At 41.6% G+C, this 16,538-nt stretch overlaps 13 protein-coding genes across 13 annotated transcripts, besides 25 other annotated features; 12 read left to right on the top strand and 1 right to left on the bottom strand. All coding sequences in view use genetic code 2, as the record gives it.

Annotated features, from left to right (window-relative positions):
• Positions 1-69, top strand: a tRNA (tRNA-Phe).
• Positions 70-1,017, top strand: an rRNA (s-rRNA).
• Positions 1,018-1,088, top strand: a tRNA (tRNA-Val).
• Positions 1,089-2,760, top strand: an rRNA (l-rRNA).
• Positions 2,761-2,835, top strand: a tRNA (tRNA-Leu).
• On the top strand, positions 2,836-3,810 carry ND1 (NADH dehydrogenase subunit 1). The gene has a single exon. The coding sequence runs from the start codon at positions 2,836-2,838 to the stop codon at positions 3,808-3,810; it is 975 nt and encodes a 324-aa protein (YP_009037662.1).
• Positions 3,811-3,816: 6 nt separating this feature from the next.
• Positions 3,817-3,886, top strand: a tRNA (tRNA-Ile).
• Positions 3,886-3,956, bottom strand: a tRNA (tRNA-Gln).
• Positions 3,956-4,024, top strand: a tRNA (tRNA-Met).
• Positions 4,025-5,069, top strand: ND2 (NADH dehydrogenase subunit 2). Its single transcript has one exon. A coding segment is annotated over exon 1 (1,045 nt).
• Positions 5,070-5,139, top strand: a tRNA (tRNA-Trp).
• Positions 5,140-5,142: 3 nt separating this feature from the next.
• Positions 5,143-5,211, bottom strand: a tRNA (tRNA-Ala).
• A 1-nt stretch (position 5,212) lies between these two features.
• Positions 5,213-5,285, bottom strand: a tRNA (tRNA-Asn).
• A 36-nt stretch (positions 5,286-5,321) lies between these two features.
• Positions 5,322-5,388, bottom strand: a tRNA (tRNA-Cys).
• Position 5,389: 1 nt separating this feature from the next.
• Positions 5,390-5,459, bottom strand: a tRNA (tRNA-Tyr).
• Position 5,460: 1 nt separating this feature from the next.
• COX1 (cytochrome c oxidase subunit I) lies at positions 5,461-7,017 on the top strand. The gene has a single exon. It carries the CDS (start codon positions 5,461-5,463, stop codon positions 7,015-7,017), a length of 1,557 nt encoding a protein of 518 aa, YP_009037664.1.
• A 5-nt stretch (positions 7,018-7,022) lies between these two features.
• Positions 7,023-7,093, bottom strand: a tRNA (tRNA-Ser).
• Positions 7,094-7,095: 2 nt separating this feature from the next.
• Positions 7,096-7,166, top strand: a tRNA (tRNA-Asp).
• An 8-nt stretch (positions 7,167-7,174) lies between these two features.
• On the top strand, positions 7,175-7,865 carry COX2 (cytochrome c oxidase subunit II). The gene has a single exon. A coding segment is annotated over exon 1 (691 nt).
• Positions 7,866-7,938, top strand: a tRNA (tRNA-Lys).
• A 3-nt stretch (positions 7,939-7,941) lies between these two features.
• ATP8 (ATP synthase F0 subunit 8) lies at positions 7,942-8,109 on the top strand. The gene has a single exon. It carries the CDS (start codon positions 7,942-7,944, stop codon positions 8,107-8,109), a length of 168 nt encoding a protein of 55 aa, YP_009037666.1.
• On the top strand, positions 8,100-8,783 carry ATP6 (ATP synthase F0 subunit 6). The gene has a single exon. The coding sequence runs from the start codon at positions 8,100-8,102 to the stop codon at positions 8,781-8,783; it is 684 nt and encodes a 227-aa protein (YP_009037667.1).
• On the top strand, positions 8,783-9,567 carry COX3 (cytochrome c oxidase subunit III). Its single transcript has one exon. A coding segment is annotated over exon 1 (785 nt).
• Positions 9,568-9,639, top strand: a tRNA (tRNA-Gly).
• ND3 (NADH dehydrogenase subunit 3) lies at positions 9,640-9,988 on the top strand. The gene has a single exon. A coding segment is annotated over exon 1 (349 nt).
• Positions 9,989-10,057, top strand: a tRNA (tRNA-Arg).
• Positions 10,058-10,354, top strand: ND4L (NADH dehydrogenase subunit 4L). The gene has a single exon. It carries the CDS (start codon positions 10,058-10,060, stop codon positions 10,352-10,354), a length of 297 nt encoding a protein of 98 aa, YP_009037670.1.
• On the top strand, positions 10,348-11,728 carry ND4 (NADH dehydrogenase subunit 4). The gene has a single exon. A coding segment is annotated over exon 1 (1,381 nt).
• Positions 11,729-11,798, top strand: a tRNA (tRNA-His).
• Positions 11,799-11,868, top strand: a tRNA (tRNA-Ser).
• A 10-nt stretch (positions 11,869-11,878) lies between these two features.
• Positions 11,879-11,951, top strand: a tRNA (tRNA-Leu).
• On the top strand, positions 11,952-13,790 carry ND5 (NADH dehydrogenase subunit 5). The gene has a single exon. The coding sequence runs from the start codon at positions 11,952-11,954 to the stop codon at positions 13,788-13,790; it is 1,839 nt and encodes a 612-aa protein (YP_009037672.1).
• ND6 (NADH dehydrogenase subunit 6) lies at positions 13,787-14,308 on the bottom strand. The gene has a single exon. The coding sequence runs from the start codon at positions 14,306-14,308 to the stop codon at positions 13,787-13,789; it is 522 nt and encodes a 173-aa protein (YP_009037673.1).
• Positions 14,309-14,377, bottom strand: a tRNA (tRNA-Glu).
• Positions 14,378-14,381: 4 nt separating this feature from the next.
• Positions 14,382-15,521, top strand: CYTB (cytochrome b). Its single transcript has one exon. The coding sequence runs from the start codon at positions 14,382-14,384 to the stop codon at positions 15,519-15,521; it is 1,140 nt and encodes a 379-aa protein (YP_009037674.1).
• Positions 15,522-15,594, top strand: a tRNA (tRNA-Thr).
• Positions 15,594-15,663, bottom strand: a tRNA (tRNA-Pro).
• Positions 15,664-16,538: a D loop (control region).

Consider the following 16,538-nt stretch of genomic DNA (forward strand, 5'->3'; position numbering starts at 1 on the left):
GCTAGTGTAGCTTAACGTAAAGCATAACACTGAAGATGTTAAAATGAACCCTACAAAGTTCCACAAGCATAAAAGCTTGGTCCTGACTTTACTATCAGCTTTAGCAACACTTACACATGCAAGTATCCGCACCCCGGTGAATACGTCCCCGCCTTCCTCTATGAAGGCTAGGAACTGGTATCAGGCACGCAAATCAGCAGCCCACGACACCTTGCTCAGCCACACCCCCAAGGGATTTCAGCAGTGATAAACATTAAGCAATAAGTGAAAACTTGACTTAGTCTAAGGCTAAAAGAGCCGGTCAAATTCGTGCCAGCCACCGCGGTTATACGAAAGGCTCAAGTTGATAATCTTCGGCGTAAAGAGTGGTTAAAAGACATCTTAAACTAAGGCTGAACCACCCCAAAGCTGTCATACGCTACTGGGAGTGTGAAATACAACCACGAAGGTGGCCTTAAATAATCTTGACCCCACGAAAGCTGTGAAACAAACTGGGATTAGATACCCCACTATGCACCGCCGTAAACCTTGATAGAAAACCACAACCCCTATCCGCCCGGGGACTACGAGCATAAGCTTAAAACCCAAAGGACTTGGCGGTGCTTTAGACCCCCCTAGAGGAGCCTGTTCTAGAACCGATAACCCCCGTTCGACCTCACCTTTTCTTGTTCATTCCGTCTATATACCGCCGTCGTCAGCATACCCTGTGAAGGAAACATAGTAAGCAAAACTGGTAAAACCCAAAACGCCAGGTCGAGGTGTAGCACACGAAAAGGAAAGAAATGGGCTACATTTCCTAATTTAGGAAAAACGAATTGTGTTATGAAACAGCACATGAAGGAGGATTTAGCAGTAAGAAGAAAACAGAGTGTTCTACTGAACCCGGCCCTGAAGCACGCACACACCGCCCGTCACCCTCCCCAAATCAAAATACATCTTTATTTAAAAATTTACCAGAGCCAAAGGGGAGGTAAGTCGTAACATGGTAAGTGTACCGGAAGGTGCACTTGGAATAAACCGGAACGAAGCTTAATAGTAAGCCCCTCCCTTACACCGAGATTTTGTCTGTGCAAATCAGGCCTTCCGGAACCCAACAGCTAGCCTCCACTTCTAACACAACATAAATTTATAACCTCCCCCTTCAACCCCTTCCAATCAAACCATTTTTCCACCTAAGTAAAGGCGATAGAAAAGGACAAAAGAGAGCTACAGAAATTGTACCGCAAGGGAAAGCTGAAAAAAAAATGAAAGAAATCAGTAAAGTAATAAAAAGCAGAGACTAGCCCTCGTACCTTTTGCATCATGATTTAGCAAGTCCCCCCAAGCAAAAAGACTTTTAGTTTGCCCCCCCGAAACTAGACGAGCTACTTCAAGGCAGCCTAATAAATAGGGCCAACCCGTCTCTGTAGCAAAAGAGTGGGAAGACCTTCGAGTAGAGGTGACAGACCTACCGAGCCTAGCTATAGCTGGTTGCCTGGAAACTAAATAGAAGTTTAGCCTCTATTTATCTCCTGCCCAAACGTCTATCACAAACATAGGTCCAGAGATCCTTAGAGAGTTATTAAAAAGGGGTACAGCCCTTTTTAACAAAGACACAACTTTACAGAGCGGATAATAATCATAAATAAATTAGGTAGGCGCCTAGGTGGGCCTAAAAGCAGCCACCCTTAAAGAAAGCGTTAAAGCTCCGACGCATCCTAACACCCGTAATACCGACAATAAAACTACACTCCCTCAACACTACCAGGCCATTCTATTAATTAATAGAAGAGATTATGCTAAAATGAGTAATCAGAGAATGCACTTCTCTCCCCGCACACGTGTAAACCGGATCGGACAACCCACCGGAAATTAACGGCCCCAAACCAAGAGGGTATTAAGAACTAAAAAAACAACAAGAAAGCCCCTTAAACTTCAACCCGTTTTCCCCACACTGGCGTGCCCCACGGGAAAGACTAAAAGGGGAAGAAGGAACTCGGCAAAAAATATCCTAAGCCTCGCCTGTTTACCAAAAACATCGCCTCTTGAACCTCTATAAGAGGTCCCGCCTGCCCTGTGACTTAAGTTTAACGGCCGCGGTATCTTGACCGTGCAAAGGTAGCGTAATCACTTGTCTTTTAAATGAAGACCCGTATGAATGGCAAAACGAGGGCTTAACTGTCTCCTCCCCCCGGTCAATGAAATTGATCTCCCCGTGCAGAAGCGGGGATAGTTACATAAGACGAGAAGACCCTATGGAGCTTTAGACACATCGACAGATCATGTAAATACCCTTAATAAAAAGACAAAACCAAATGAACCCTGTCGTAATGTCTTTGGTTGGGGCGACCCCGGGAAAATAAAAAACCCCCGAACGGAATGAAGAAATTTAAACTTCATAAACAAGAGCCACAGCTCACAAAATCAGAACCTCTGACCCAAAGATCCGATATAATCGATCAACGGACCGAGTTACCCTAGGGATAACAGCGCAATCCTCTTTAAGAGCCCCTATCGACAAGAGGGTTTACGACCTCGATGTTGGATCAGGACATCCTAATGGTGCAGCCGCTATTAAGGGTTCGTTTGTTCAACGATTAAAGTCCTACGTGATCTGAGTTCAGACCGGAGTAATCCAGGTCAGTTTCTATCTATGACATGTTTTCTTTCAGTACGAAAGGATCAAAGAAAAAAGGCCCATGCTTAAAGTAAGCCTTACCCCAACCTAATGAAAACAAATCAATTAGGTAAAAGGCATATTTCCAAACCGGAGATAACGACGTCCAGGTGGCAGATTCCGGATTAATGCAGAAGACCTAAGCCCTTCTTACAGGGGTTCAACTCCCCTCCTAGACTATGCTTTCATTTTTTTTAAATTCTATTTTAAATCCGCTTATACTTATTGTTTTCATTTTGTTAGCCGTTGCCCTACTAACACTTCTAGAACGAAAAATGTTAGGATATATACAACTCCGTAAAGGTCCAAATGTAGTAAGCCCCTACGGCCTACTTCAACCATTTGCTGACGGACTTAAACTATTTATTAAAGAACCAGTCCGCCCCTCCACTGCCTCACCATTTCTGTTTTTATTTACCCCCGCCCTGGCATTTTCCCTAGCCCTAACATTATGAGTACCTATACCACTCCCGTCTCCTTTAGCTGATCTAAACCTAGGAATTCTATTTATTCTCGCTTTATCAAGCTTAACAGTTTACTCCATCTTAGGTTCTGGCTGAGCATCAAATTCAAAATATGCCCTAATTGGGGCCCTACGAGCCGTAGCCCAAACCATCTCCTATGAAGTTAGCCTAGGCCTAATTTTACTAAGCACTATTCTTCTAGCAGGAGGATTTACCCTTCAAACATTCAGCACCGCACAAGAAAAAACATGACTTATTTTTCCCGCACTACCCCTAGCCGCCATATGATATATTTCCACTCTCGCCGAAACAAATCGAGCCCCATTTGATTTAACAGAGGGGGAGTCAGAATTAGTTTCAGGTTTTAATGTAGAGTATGCAGGGGGGCCATTTGCCCTTTTTTTCTTAGCTGAATACGCAAACATTATCTTAATAAATACTCTATCCGCTACCCTATTTTTAGGAACAACATTAAATTATTTAACCCCAGAAATTTCCTCATTTAACCTAATGATTAAAGCCTCCCTACTCACGGCAATATTTTTATGAGTCCGAGCCTCATACCCCCGATTTCGATATGACCAACTTATACACTTAACCTGAAAAAACTTTTTACCCCTTACCCTAGCTCTCGTTATCTGACACCTATCCCTCCCCTTAGCTATATCCAGCTTCCCACCACAACTATAAAACACAGGACTCGTGCCTGAAATAAAGGATTACTTTGATAGAGTAAATAATGTGGGTTAAAACCCCTCCGACTCCTTAGAAAGAAGGGACTTGAACCCTACCTGAAGAGATCAAAACTCTTAGTGCTTCCACTACACCACTTCCTAGTAAAGTCAGCTAAACAAGCTTTCAGGCCCATACCCTGAACATGACGGTTAAAATCCTTCCTTTACTAATGGCCCCACCAATTTACTCCGCCCTAATTATTAGTCTTGGACTCGGAACTACCATAACCTTCGCCAGCACCCACTGGTATCTTGCCTGAATAGGAATTGAAATTAACACATTAGCCATTATCCCCCTAATATCACAAAACCACACCCCACGAGCAACTGAGGCCACCACTAAATATTTTTTTGCCCAAGCAACTGCCTCAGCAACACTACTATTTGCTAGCATCTCTAATGCATTCCTCACCGGAGAGTGGGACATTCTACAAACCCCTAATACCCTTACTTCTTCACTAATTACCCTAGCCCTTGCCATAAAAATTGGACTTGCCCCCCTTCACAGCTGAATACCAGAAGTAATACAAGGCTTAAGCCTACTTAATGGATTAATTTTATCCACTTGACAAAAACTTGCCCCCCTTTACCTCATCTACCAAATTCAACCAACCAACTCCAACATTTTTATTACCCTAGGACTTCTATCCATTATTGTAGGGGGGTGAGGGGGATTTAACCAAGTACAACTCCGAAAAATCCTAGCATACTCATCAATTGCCCACTTAGGGTGAATAATTTTAATTCTTTCATTCTCACCTCCACTAGCCCTACTCACAATCCTAATTTATCTCCTAATAACCTTCTCACTATTTTCTTCTTTTATATTAACCCGAACCACACACATCAACTCTCTAGCCACTACATGGGCCAAAATCCCAATTCTAACCATCTCAACCCCCCTAGTCCTATTATCCCTAGGAGGATTGCCCCCTCTTACAGGATTTATACCAAAATGACTTATTCTCCAAGAATTAACAAAGCAAGACCTAGCCCCAATTGCCGCTCTAGCCGCACTTTCATCCCTATTCAGCCTATATTTTTATCTACGACTTTCATATGCAATAACACTCACTATACCACCCAATAACCCAGCAGGGACACTTCCATGACGACTTAATACACGACACAACACCACCATGATATCCCTAACAACCACCTCAACAATCTGCCTACTACCCGTAACCCCAGCCATTATGGCCTTGTTACCCTTTTAGGGGCTTAGGATAATTTAGACCAAGAGCCTTCAAAGCCCTAAGTGGGAGTGAAAATCCCCCAGCCCCTGAGATAAGACCTACAGGAAACTAACCCGCATCTTCTATTTGCAAAACAGATACTTTAATTAAGCTAAAGCCTTTCTAGATAGGAAGGCCTCGATCCTACAAATTCTTAGTTAACAGCTAAGCGCCCAAACCAGAGAGCATCTATCTAACTTCCCCTCGCCTGCCGGAGCAAAAAGGCGAGGGAAAGCCCCGGCAAGTATTTAGCCTGCTTCTTCAGATTTGCAATCTAATGTAATATATACTTCAGGGCTTTGATAAGAGGAGGACTTAAACCCCCGTTTATGGGTCTACAATCCACCGCTTAATACTCAGCCATCTTACCTATGGCAATCACACGCTGATTTTTTTCAACCAATCATAAAGACATTGGCACCCTTTATTTAGTATTTGGTGCTTGAGCCGGAATAGTAGGAACAGCCTTAAGCCTTCTGATCCGAGCCGAACTCAGCCAACCTGGGGCCCTCCTGGGGGATGATCAAATTTATAATGTAATCGTTACAGCTCATGCCTTTGTAATAATCTTTTTTATAGTCATACCAATCATAATCGGAGGCTTCGGTAATTGATTAGTCCCATTAATAATTGGCGCTCCTGACATAGCTTTTCCCCGAATAAATAATATAAGCTTCTGACTTTTACCACCCTCATTTCTCCTCCTCCTATCATCCTCCGGGGTGGAAGCAGGAGCCGGTACAGGATGAACTGTTTATCCCCCTCTTGCAAGCAATTTAGCCCACGCTGGACCATCCGTGGATTTAACTATTTTTTCACTTCACCTGGCGGGTATTTCTTCCATTTTAGGAGCAATTAACTTCATCACCACTATTATTAACATAAAACCCCCTGCAGCATCTCAATATCAAACACCTTTATTTGTATGATCTGTAATAATCACAGCCGTTCTCCTGCTTCTCTCCCTCCCAGTTCTCGCTGCAGGTATTACAATACTTCTTACAGACCGGAATCTAAACACCACCTTCTTCGACCCTGCGGGGGGTGGTGACCCAATTCTTTACCAACATTTATTTTGATTCTTTGGCCACCCAGAAGTTTACATTTTAATTCTACCAGGCTTTGGGATAATTTCACACATTGTAGCCTACTATTCTGGAAAAAAAGAACCTTTTGGATATATAGGAATAGTATGAGCTATAATGGCCATCGGACTTCTAGGCTTTATTGTATGAGCCCATCACATATTTACAGTTGGAATAGATGTCGACACCCGAGCCTACTTTACATCAGCCACAATAATTATTGCTATTCCCACCGGAGTTAAAGTTTTTAGCTGATTAGCAACTCTTCATGGAGGAGCCCTTAAATGGGAGACCCCACTCCTATGAGCCCTAGGCTTTATCTTTTTATTCACTGTGGGGGGACTTACAGGAATTGTTCTAGCAAATTCATCTCTAGACATTGTCCTTCATGATACCTACTACGTAGTAGCCCACTTCCACTATGTTCTCTCAATAGGAGCCGTCTTTGCCATTGTTGCAGGATTTGTTCACTGATTCCCGCTATTCTCAGGTTACACACTTCACAGCACCTGAACAAAAATTCACTTCGGAATTATATTTGCTGGAGTTAATCTCACCTTTTTTCCCCAACACTTCCTTGGACTCGCAGGCATGCCTCGACGATATTCTGATTACCCAGACGCCTACACACTTTGAAATACAATCTCTTCAATTGGATCCCTAATCTCCCTCGTAGCAGTAATTCTGTTTCTATTTATTATTTGAGAAGCTTTCGCAGCAAAACGTGAAGTACTTTCAGTGCACCTAACCTCAACCAACGTTGAATGACTTCACGGATGCCCACCCCCTTACCACACATTTGAAGAACCTGCATTTGTTCAAGTACAACATCACAATAAATAATAAATCGAGAAAGGAAGGAATTGAACCCCCATGAACTGGTTTCAAGCCAGTCACATAACCACTCTGTCACTTTCTTATAAGACACTAGTAAAACTACATTACATTGCCTTGTCAAGGCAAAATAGCGGGTTAAAACCCCGCGTGTCTTAAACAAATAATGGCACATCCCTCCCAACTAGGCTTCCAAGATGCAGCTTCACCAGTAATAGAAGAGCTCCTTCACTTCCACGACCACACCCTTATAATTGTTTTCCTCATCAGCACCCTAGTCCTTTACATTATTGTGACCATAGTGGTTACAAAATTAACAGATAAGCTAATTCTAGACTCCCAAGAAATTGAAATCATTTGAACCCTTCTCCCAGCAATAATCCTTATTCTTATTGCCCTTCCATCCCTGCGCATTCTTTATTTAATAGATGAAATCAACGATCCACACCTAACAATTAAAGCAATAGGACATCAATGATACTGAAGTTACGAATATACAGATTATGAAGATCTTGGCTTTGATTCCTACATAATTCCCACACAAGATCTTACCCCCGGACAATTTCGACTTTTAGAGGCAGATCACCGCATAGTTATTCCTGTAGAATCCCCCATCCGTGTATTAATCTCTGCCGATGACGTTCTTCACTCTTGAGCAGTACCATGCCTTGGAATTAAAATAGATGCAGTTCCCGGACGACTAAACCAGACAGCCTTCATTACATCACGGCCTGGAGTATTCTACGGCCAATGCTCAGAAATCTGCGGGGCTAACCATAGCTTTATGCCTATTGTAGTTGAAGCAGTACCTCTTGAACACTTCGAAAACTGGTCATCAATAATACTTGAAGATACTTCGCTAAGAAGCTAAACAGGGTACAGCGTTAGCCTTTTAAGCTAAAAATGGTGCCTCCCAACCACCCCTAGCGATATATGCCTCAATTAATTCCTACACCGTGATTAGCATTGCTAATCTTTTCCTGAACCATTTTTACCGCCATTGTTCTTCCAAAAGTACTAAAACACTCTTTCCCAGACAACCCCACCATTCCATCTAAACAAAATTTACGTGAAAACAAATGAGACTGATCATGACACTAAGCCTGTTTGACCAATTTTTAAGCCCTGTTGTATGTTGAATTCCTCTAGTGGCCATCGCCATTATATTACCCTGAATTCTATTCCCTAGCCCAACAACTCGCTGAGTAAACAACCGAAACTTAACCTCACAAAACTGATTTTTAGGACAATCCACCTCACAAATTTTCTCACCTATCAACCCAAGCGGACATAAGTGAGCAATTTTATTATCATCCCTATTGATTTTTCTCACTACAATAAATACAGCAGGCCTACTACCATACACTTTCACACCCACTTCCCAATTATCCATTAATATGGGTTTTGCAGGTGCTCTATGAATGGGAATTGTAATTTTGGGAATACGAACCCAACCAACTCATTCCCTCGGCCACCTTCTACCTGAAGGGGCACCCGCGCTACTAACCCCAGTTCTAGTTATTATTGAAACAATTAGCCTTTTTATTCGTCCTATTGCCCTTGGGGTTCGACTTACAGCTAATTTAACCGCTGGTCACCTCCTTATTCAATTAACCTCTACAGCAACCCTTGCCTTATTAACAATTATGCCTATTACAGCAATCTTTACCGGCGTACTTCTATTTCTTCTTGCCCTTTTAGAAGCAGCAGTTGCCCTAATCCAGGCATACGTTTTTATTCTCTTATTAAGCCTATATCTTCAAGAAAACGTTTAATGGCCCATCAAGCACATGCATATCATATAGTAGACCCAAGCCCCTGACCCCTAACAGGAGCAGTAGCCGCCCTTCTTATGACATCTGGCCTAGCGATCTGAATACACTTTCACACCACAACCTTAATATCGCTTGGCCTAGTTCTTCTTCTACTCACAATATACCAATGATGACGAGATATTATTCGAGAAGGAACATTTCAAGGTCATCACACCCCCCCAGTTCAAAAAGGCTTACGATATGGAATAATTCTTTTTATTACTTCCGAAGTTTTCTTCTTCCTAGGATTTTTCTGAGCATTTTACCACTCAAGTCTAGCCCCAACCCCTGAACTAGGAGGCTGCTGACCCCCAACTGGAATTACCACACTTAATCCATTTGAAGTACCCCTTTTAAATACAGCTGTACTTTTAGCCTCTGGCGTTACAGTCACTTGAGCCCACCATAGCATTATAGAAGGTCAACGAAAACAAGCCATTCAATCACTCACCCTTACTATCCTTCTAGGGTTTTACTTTACAGCCCTACAAGCAATAGAATATTATGAAGCCCCATTTACAATTGCAGACGGAGTTTACGGCTCAACTTTCTTTGTTGCAACGGGATTCCACGGCTTACATGTCATTATTGGATCAACCTTTTTAGCAATTTGCCTACTACGACAAGCACAATATCATTTCACATCAGACCACCACTTTGGCTTCGAAGCCGCTGCCTGATACTGACACTTTGTTGATGTCGTATGACTCTTCCTTTACATCTCTATTTACTGATGAGGCTCCTAATCTTCCTAGTATAAATGATAATATAAGTGACTTCCAATCACATGACCTTGGTTAAAATCCAAGGGAAGATAATGAATCTAGTAGTAATAACATTTATTATTGCCTCAACCCTATCCCTTATCTTAGCAATTGTTGCCTTCTGGCTCCCCCTGATAACCCCTGACCACGAAAAACTTTCACCCTACGAATGCGGATTTGACCCACTAGGATCAGCACGACTGCCCTTTTCAATTCGCTTTTTTTTAGTAGCAATTTTATTTTTACTTTTTGACCTAGAAATTGCTCTCCTACTTCCTCTCCCGTGAGGAGATCAACTTATTAATCCCCACCTTACCTTCTTTTGAGCTACTATCTTACTTATTTTACTGACCCTTGGTCTTATTTATGAATGAATTCAAGGAGGACTAGAATGAGCAGAATAGGCTATTAGTTTAAAAAAAACATTTGATTTCGGCTCAAAAACTTGTGGTTAAAGTCCACAACTGCCTAATGACCCCTGCTCACTTTGCATTTTCATCAGCTTTCATACTAGGCCTAGCCGGCCTTGCCTTCCACCGAACCCATTTTATTTCAGCCCTATTATGTTTAGAGGGATTAATACTCTCTTTATTTATTGCATTATCCCTATGAACTCTTCAATTTGACTCAATAAATTCTGCATCCATACCTATGATTCTCCTGGCCTTTTCCGCCTGCGAAGCCGGCACAGGCTTAGCCCTCTTAGTAGCCACCACTCGCACTCACAGCACTAATCGACTTAAAAACCTAAATCTCCTACAATGCTAAAAATTCTACTTCCCTCAATTCTTCTACTTCCCTCTACATGATTAATTTCCCCAAAATACCTTTGAACCACGACTCTATCATATAGTTTACTAATTGCAAGCGCTAGCTTAATATGATTAGCAGCACCCGCCGAGACCGGATGATCTTTCCTCAACTGCCTCATGGCTTCCGACCCAATCTCCACCCCCCTTCTCGTATTAACCTGCTGACTACTTCCACTAATAATTCTGGCTAGTCAAAATCACCTAATACTAGAACCAACCAACCGTCAACGAACCTTCATCTCCCTTTTAATTTCTTTACAAATCTTTCTGATCCTCGCATTCAGCGCCACCGAACTAATTATATTTTATATTATATTTGAGGCCACACTTATCCCAACCCTGATTATTATTACTCGCTGGGGGAACCAAATAGAACGCTTAAACGCAGGAACATATTTTCTATTTTATACATTAGCAGGATCACTCCCCCTACTAATCGCCCTCCTTCTACTACAAAATTCAACAGGTACCCTTTCCTTCTTCACCATTCCCTATTTACCTTTAACCTGCTCTGACCCTTGAGCCCATAAAATCTGATGAACAGCCTGTCTTCTAGCATTCCTAGTCAAAATACCTCTTTATGGAGCCCATTTATGACTACCCAAAGCCCACGTCGAAGCCCCAATCGCCGGTTCCATAGTACTTGCCGCCGTACTATTAAAACTGGGCGGGTACGGAATAATGCGCATTCTAATTATTCTCGATCCCATTTCCAAAGAACTAAGCTATCCCTTTATTATCCTAGCACTCTGAGGGGTAATTATAACTGGGTCTATTTGCCTTCGACAAACAGACCTGAAAGCCCTCATTGCCTACTCCTCTGTAAGCCACATAGGATTAGTAGCAGCAGCTATCTTAATTCAAACTCCTTGAGCATTTACAGGGGCCCTGATCCTAATAATTGCCCACGGCTTAACATCATCAGCCCTTTTCTGTCTAGCCAACACCAATTATGAACGAACCCATAGCCGAACAATACTACTAGCTCGAGGATTACAAACACTTCTCCCATTAACAGCTGTTTGATGATTTATTGCCACCTTAGCCAACCTTGCTCTACCTCCCCTGCCCAACCTTATGGGGGAATTAATAATCATCACATCCCTATTTAAATGATCCATATGAACCTTAATTTTAACAGGCCTAGGCACACTAATTACCGCAGGTTATTCCCTCTATATATTCCTCACAACCCAACATGGACCAATCCCCAATCACCTAATTTCTATTAACCCACCTCACTCTCGTGAACACCTCCTCCTTACACTTCACCTACTTCCCCTTTTATTACTAATCCTTAAGCCAGAATTACTATGAGGATGAAGCGCTTGTAGACATAGTTTGAACTAAAATATTAGATTGTGATTCTAAAGAGAGAGGTTAGTATCCTCTTGTCTACCGGGAGAGGCTCGAAAGCACCGACGACTGCTAATCCGCTCGCCACTCTGGTTAGACCCCGGAGCTCGCTCAACCCTACACAGCTTCTAAAGGATAAAAGCTCATCCATTGGTCTTAGGAACCAAAAACTCTTGGTGCAACTCCAAGTAGCAGCTATGCATTCAACTGCCCTATTTTTACCTTCTTGCATAATAATTATTTTTCTTATCCTATTATATCCCGTCCTAACTACCTTCAACCCCAATCCCCTTAGCCATGACTGAGCCCTTACAAAAACCAAAACAGCCATCAAATTGGCCTTCTTTATTAGCCTACTACCCCTCTTCCTTCTTTTCGACCAAGGAGCTGAAACTATCACTACAACCTGATCTTGAATAAACACTTTAACTTTTGATATTAATATTAACTTTAAATTTGATAGCTACTCTTGTATCTTTACCCCTGTTGCCCTATACGTAACTTGATCCATCTTAGAATTTGCATCATGGTACATACACTCAGACCCCCAGATAAACCGATTCTTTAAATATCTTCTAATCTTTCTAATCGCAATAATTATTCTTGTTACAGCAAACAACATATTCCAACTATTTATTGGATGAGAGGGGGTTGGAATTATATCATTCCTATTAATCGGTTGATGATACGGACGAACTGACGCAAACACAGCAGCCCTCCAAGCCGTCCTTTATAATCGCATCGGAGACATCGGTCTCATCCTAATAATGGCTTGAACAGCAACACATTTAAATTCATGAGATTTACAACAAATATTTATTCTCTCCAACAACCATAATCTTACTCTACCCCTATTAGGCTTAATCCTTGCTGCCACAGGAAAATCCGCCCAATTTAGCCTCCACCCATGGCTGCCCTCCGCAATAGAAGGTCCAACCCCAGTATCCGCCCTACTACATTCAAGCACCATAGTTGTAGCCGGAATTTTTCTACTCATCCGCTTGAATCCTATATTAGAAAATAACAAAATTGCTTTAACCACATGTCTCTGCTTAGGAGCCCTAACCACCCTATTTACCGCAATCTGTGCTTTAACCCAAAATGATATTAAAAAAATTGTAGCCTTCTCCACTTCAAGTCAACTAGGCCTAATGATGGTTACCATCGGTTTAAACCAACCTCAACTAGCTTTCCTTCATATCTGCACCCACGCATTCTTCAAAGCAATACTTTTCCTCTGCTCAGGCTCTATTATCCACAGCCTAAACGATGAACAAGACATCCGAAAAATAGGGGGCATACATCACCTTGCCCCACTCACCTCATCCTGCCTTACCATCGGAAGTTTAGCCTTAACAGGAACCCCTTTCCTAGCCGGATTCTTTTCCAAAGATGCCATTATTGAAGCACTAAACACATCTTACTTAAACGCCTGGGCCCTTACCTTAACACTCATTGCCACATCTTTTACAGCAGCCTACAGCCTCCGAATCATCTTTTTTGTATCAATAAACCACCCTCGCTTTAATCCCCTTCCTCCAATCAACGAAAACAACCCAGCCGTAATTAATCCCATTAAACGACTAGCCTGAGGCAGCATCATTGCAGGCTTTTTAATCACCATAAATTTTTTACCCATTAATACCCCACCAATAACTATACCCACCTCCCTAAAACTCTCAGCCCTAATCGTAACTATTATAGGACTCTTCACAGCAATAGAACTTGCCTCTCTGTCATCAAAACAATTTAAACAAGTTCCCAACCTCAACCTACACCATTTCTCTAACATGCTAGGCTTTTTTCCCCACATTATGCACCGATTCACCCCACAAACAAACCTGACCCTTGGCCAAATAATTGCAACCCAAACAATCGACCAAACCTGACTAGAAAAATCTGGACCCAAAGCCATCTACTCACTCAACATTCGCCCTATTACAACCACAAGTAATATTCAACAAGGTATAATTAAAACCTATTTATCCTTATTTTTTCTTACAACCCTGATTACTATTGCCCTTCTAATATTTTAAACAGCCCGAAGAGCCCCCCGAGCTAACCCACGAGTTAATTCCAAAACAACAAACAAAGTTAATAACAGCACCCACCCCCCCACAACCAATAATCACCCTCCTGACGAATATATAACTGAAACCCCAACCATATCCCCCCGTAACACTGATACACCCACCAACCCATCAAATCCCCCTCAATCCTCTTCATATCAACCTTCACCTAAAAATACCCATGCCACCCCTACACCTAAAACATAACCCACTATTAACCGCAATGCAGGCCAACTTCCCCAACCCTCAGGATAAGGTTCAGCTGCCATTGCAGCCGAATAAGCAAATACCACTAACATTCCTCCTAAATAAATTAAAAAAAGAATTAAAGACAAGAAACAACCTCCACTGCTAACCAACACCCCACACCCCACACCTGACACAACAACCAACCCCAACGCTGCAAAATAAGGCGATGGGTTAGACGCAACCGCCACCAAACCTAGAACTAAACCAAACAATAAAACATATATTATATAAGACATTATTCTCACTAAGAGTCTAACTTAGACCTGTGACTTGAAAAACCACCGTTGTTATTCAACTACAAGAACCTTAATGGCCAACCTACGAAAATCTCACCCCCTGTTAAAAATCGCAAACGACGCACTAGTAGATCTACCAACACCCCTAAATATTTCAGCCTGATGAAATTTTGGATCTCTCCTAGGATTATGCCTAGTTGCCCAAATCTTAACCGGTTTATTTTTAGCAATACACTATACCTCTGATATTTCTTTAGCATTCTCATCCGTAGCCCACATTTGTCGAGATGTAAATTATGGATGACTTATTCGCAACATACACGCTAATGGAGCCTCCCTGTTTTTCATTTGCCTCTACCTGCATATTGGACGAGGATTATACTATGGATCCTACCTGTTCAAAGAGACATGAAACATTGGTGTAATCCTATTTCTTCTAGTTATAATAACTGCTTTCGTAGGATATGTACTCCCATGAGGACAAATATCCTTCTGAGGTGCAACTGTAATTACCAATCTCCTATCTGCTGTACCCTATATGGGCGATGCCCTCGTCCAATGAATCTGAGGGGGATTTTCAGTAGACAACGCAACCTTAACCCGCTTCTTCGCCTTCCACTTTCTACTACCTTTTATTGTTGCAGCCGCAACATTAGTTCACCTAATTTTTCTCCACGAAACCGGATCCAATAACCCAATCGGATTAAACTCCGACGCCGACAAAATTTCATTCCACCCTTATTTCTCATATAAAGACCTTCTAGGATTCATTTTAATACTTACTGCACTAATTACCCTAGCCCTGTTTTCTCCTAACCTATTAGGAGATCCTGAAAACTTCACTCCTGCAAATCCACTCGTTACACCCCCACACATTAAGCCAGAATGATATTTCTTATTTGCCTACGCTATCCTTCGTTCTATTCCAAACAAATTAGGGGGGGTCCTTGCCTTACTAGCCTCCATCTTAATCCTAATAGTTGTTCCCCTATTACACACCTCCAAACAACGAAGCCTTACTTTCCGCCCTATTACCCAAATACTATTTTGACTTCTAGTCGCAGACGTAATCATTCTAACATGAATTGGAGGCATACCTGTCGAACACCCATTTATTATTATTGGACAAATCGCATCCATACTGTACTTCTCTTTATTCCTCTTCTTGATTCCCACCGCAGCATTAATTGAAAATAAAATACTTAAATGATAAGCACTAGTAGCTCAGTCCCCAGAGCGTCGGTCTTGTAAACCGAAAGTCGGAGGTTAGACTCCTCCCTACTGCTCAAAGAAAAAGGATTTTAACCTCCACCCCTAACTCCCAAAGCTAGGATTCTAATCTAAACTATTCTTTGACCGAAATCTGCCCCGAATATATGTACTATTTATAGTACATGTATGTATTATCCCCATTAATTTATTTTAACCATTTAGAAATAATGTAACCCTACATATTGATAAAACTCAAAAAAAACTCAAAAGTTATATTCATAAGAACATTAACTTATCCAAATAATATGAAGGTAGACAAAACCCATACAATTAAGAATTCCATAAAATTTGAAATTAAGAAGACGAAATTGAACTGCTCTCAACACAACAGTCCATCTACTAATATATACCAGGACTCAATACCTCTGCAGGTCAGAAACAGGATGTAGTAAGAGACCACCATCAGTTGATTTCTTAATGTACACGTTTATTGATGGTCAAGGACAATAATCTTGGGGGTAGCACACAGTGAACTATTCCTGGCATTTGGTTCCTATTTCAGGGCCATTGATTGAACACATTCCCCTATCTTTCCTTGACGCTTGCATAAGTTAATGGTGGAGTACATACTCCTCGTTACCCACCATGCCGAGCGTTCACTCCATCGGGCTACTGGTTCCTTTTTTCTATTTCTTTTCATCTGGCATTTCACAGTGCATACAGAAATGTTATATTAAGGTGGAACATCTCCTTGATTTATATGAAAATGTATGAATGTAATAAAACTTTGATTTATGAATTGCATAACTGATATCAAGTACATAAAGATTTATTTTTATTCCTAACTTAATTATAAAGTATCCCCCTCGGCTTTTGCGGGCCAAAACCCCCCTACCCCCCTAAAACTCGAAAGACTCCATTATGTCTGAAAACCCCCCGGAAACAGAGCGAATCTTCCTAATTTTTCCCTAACAAATTTTGTTTACATACTTTAAATTCTAATTATTTATAATATTTA

Source organism: Poecilia reticulata, mitochondrion (assembly GCF_000633615.1).
Source record: "Poecilia reticulata mitochondrion, complete genome".
Taxonomy (NCBI): Eukaryota; Metazoa; Chordata; class Actinopteri; order Cyprinodontiformes; family Poeciliidae; genus Poecilia; species Poecilia reticulata.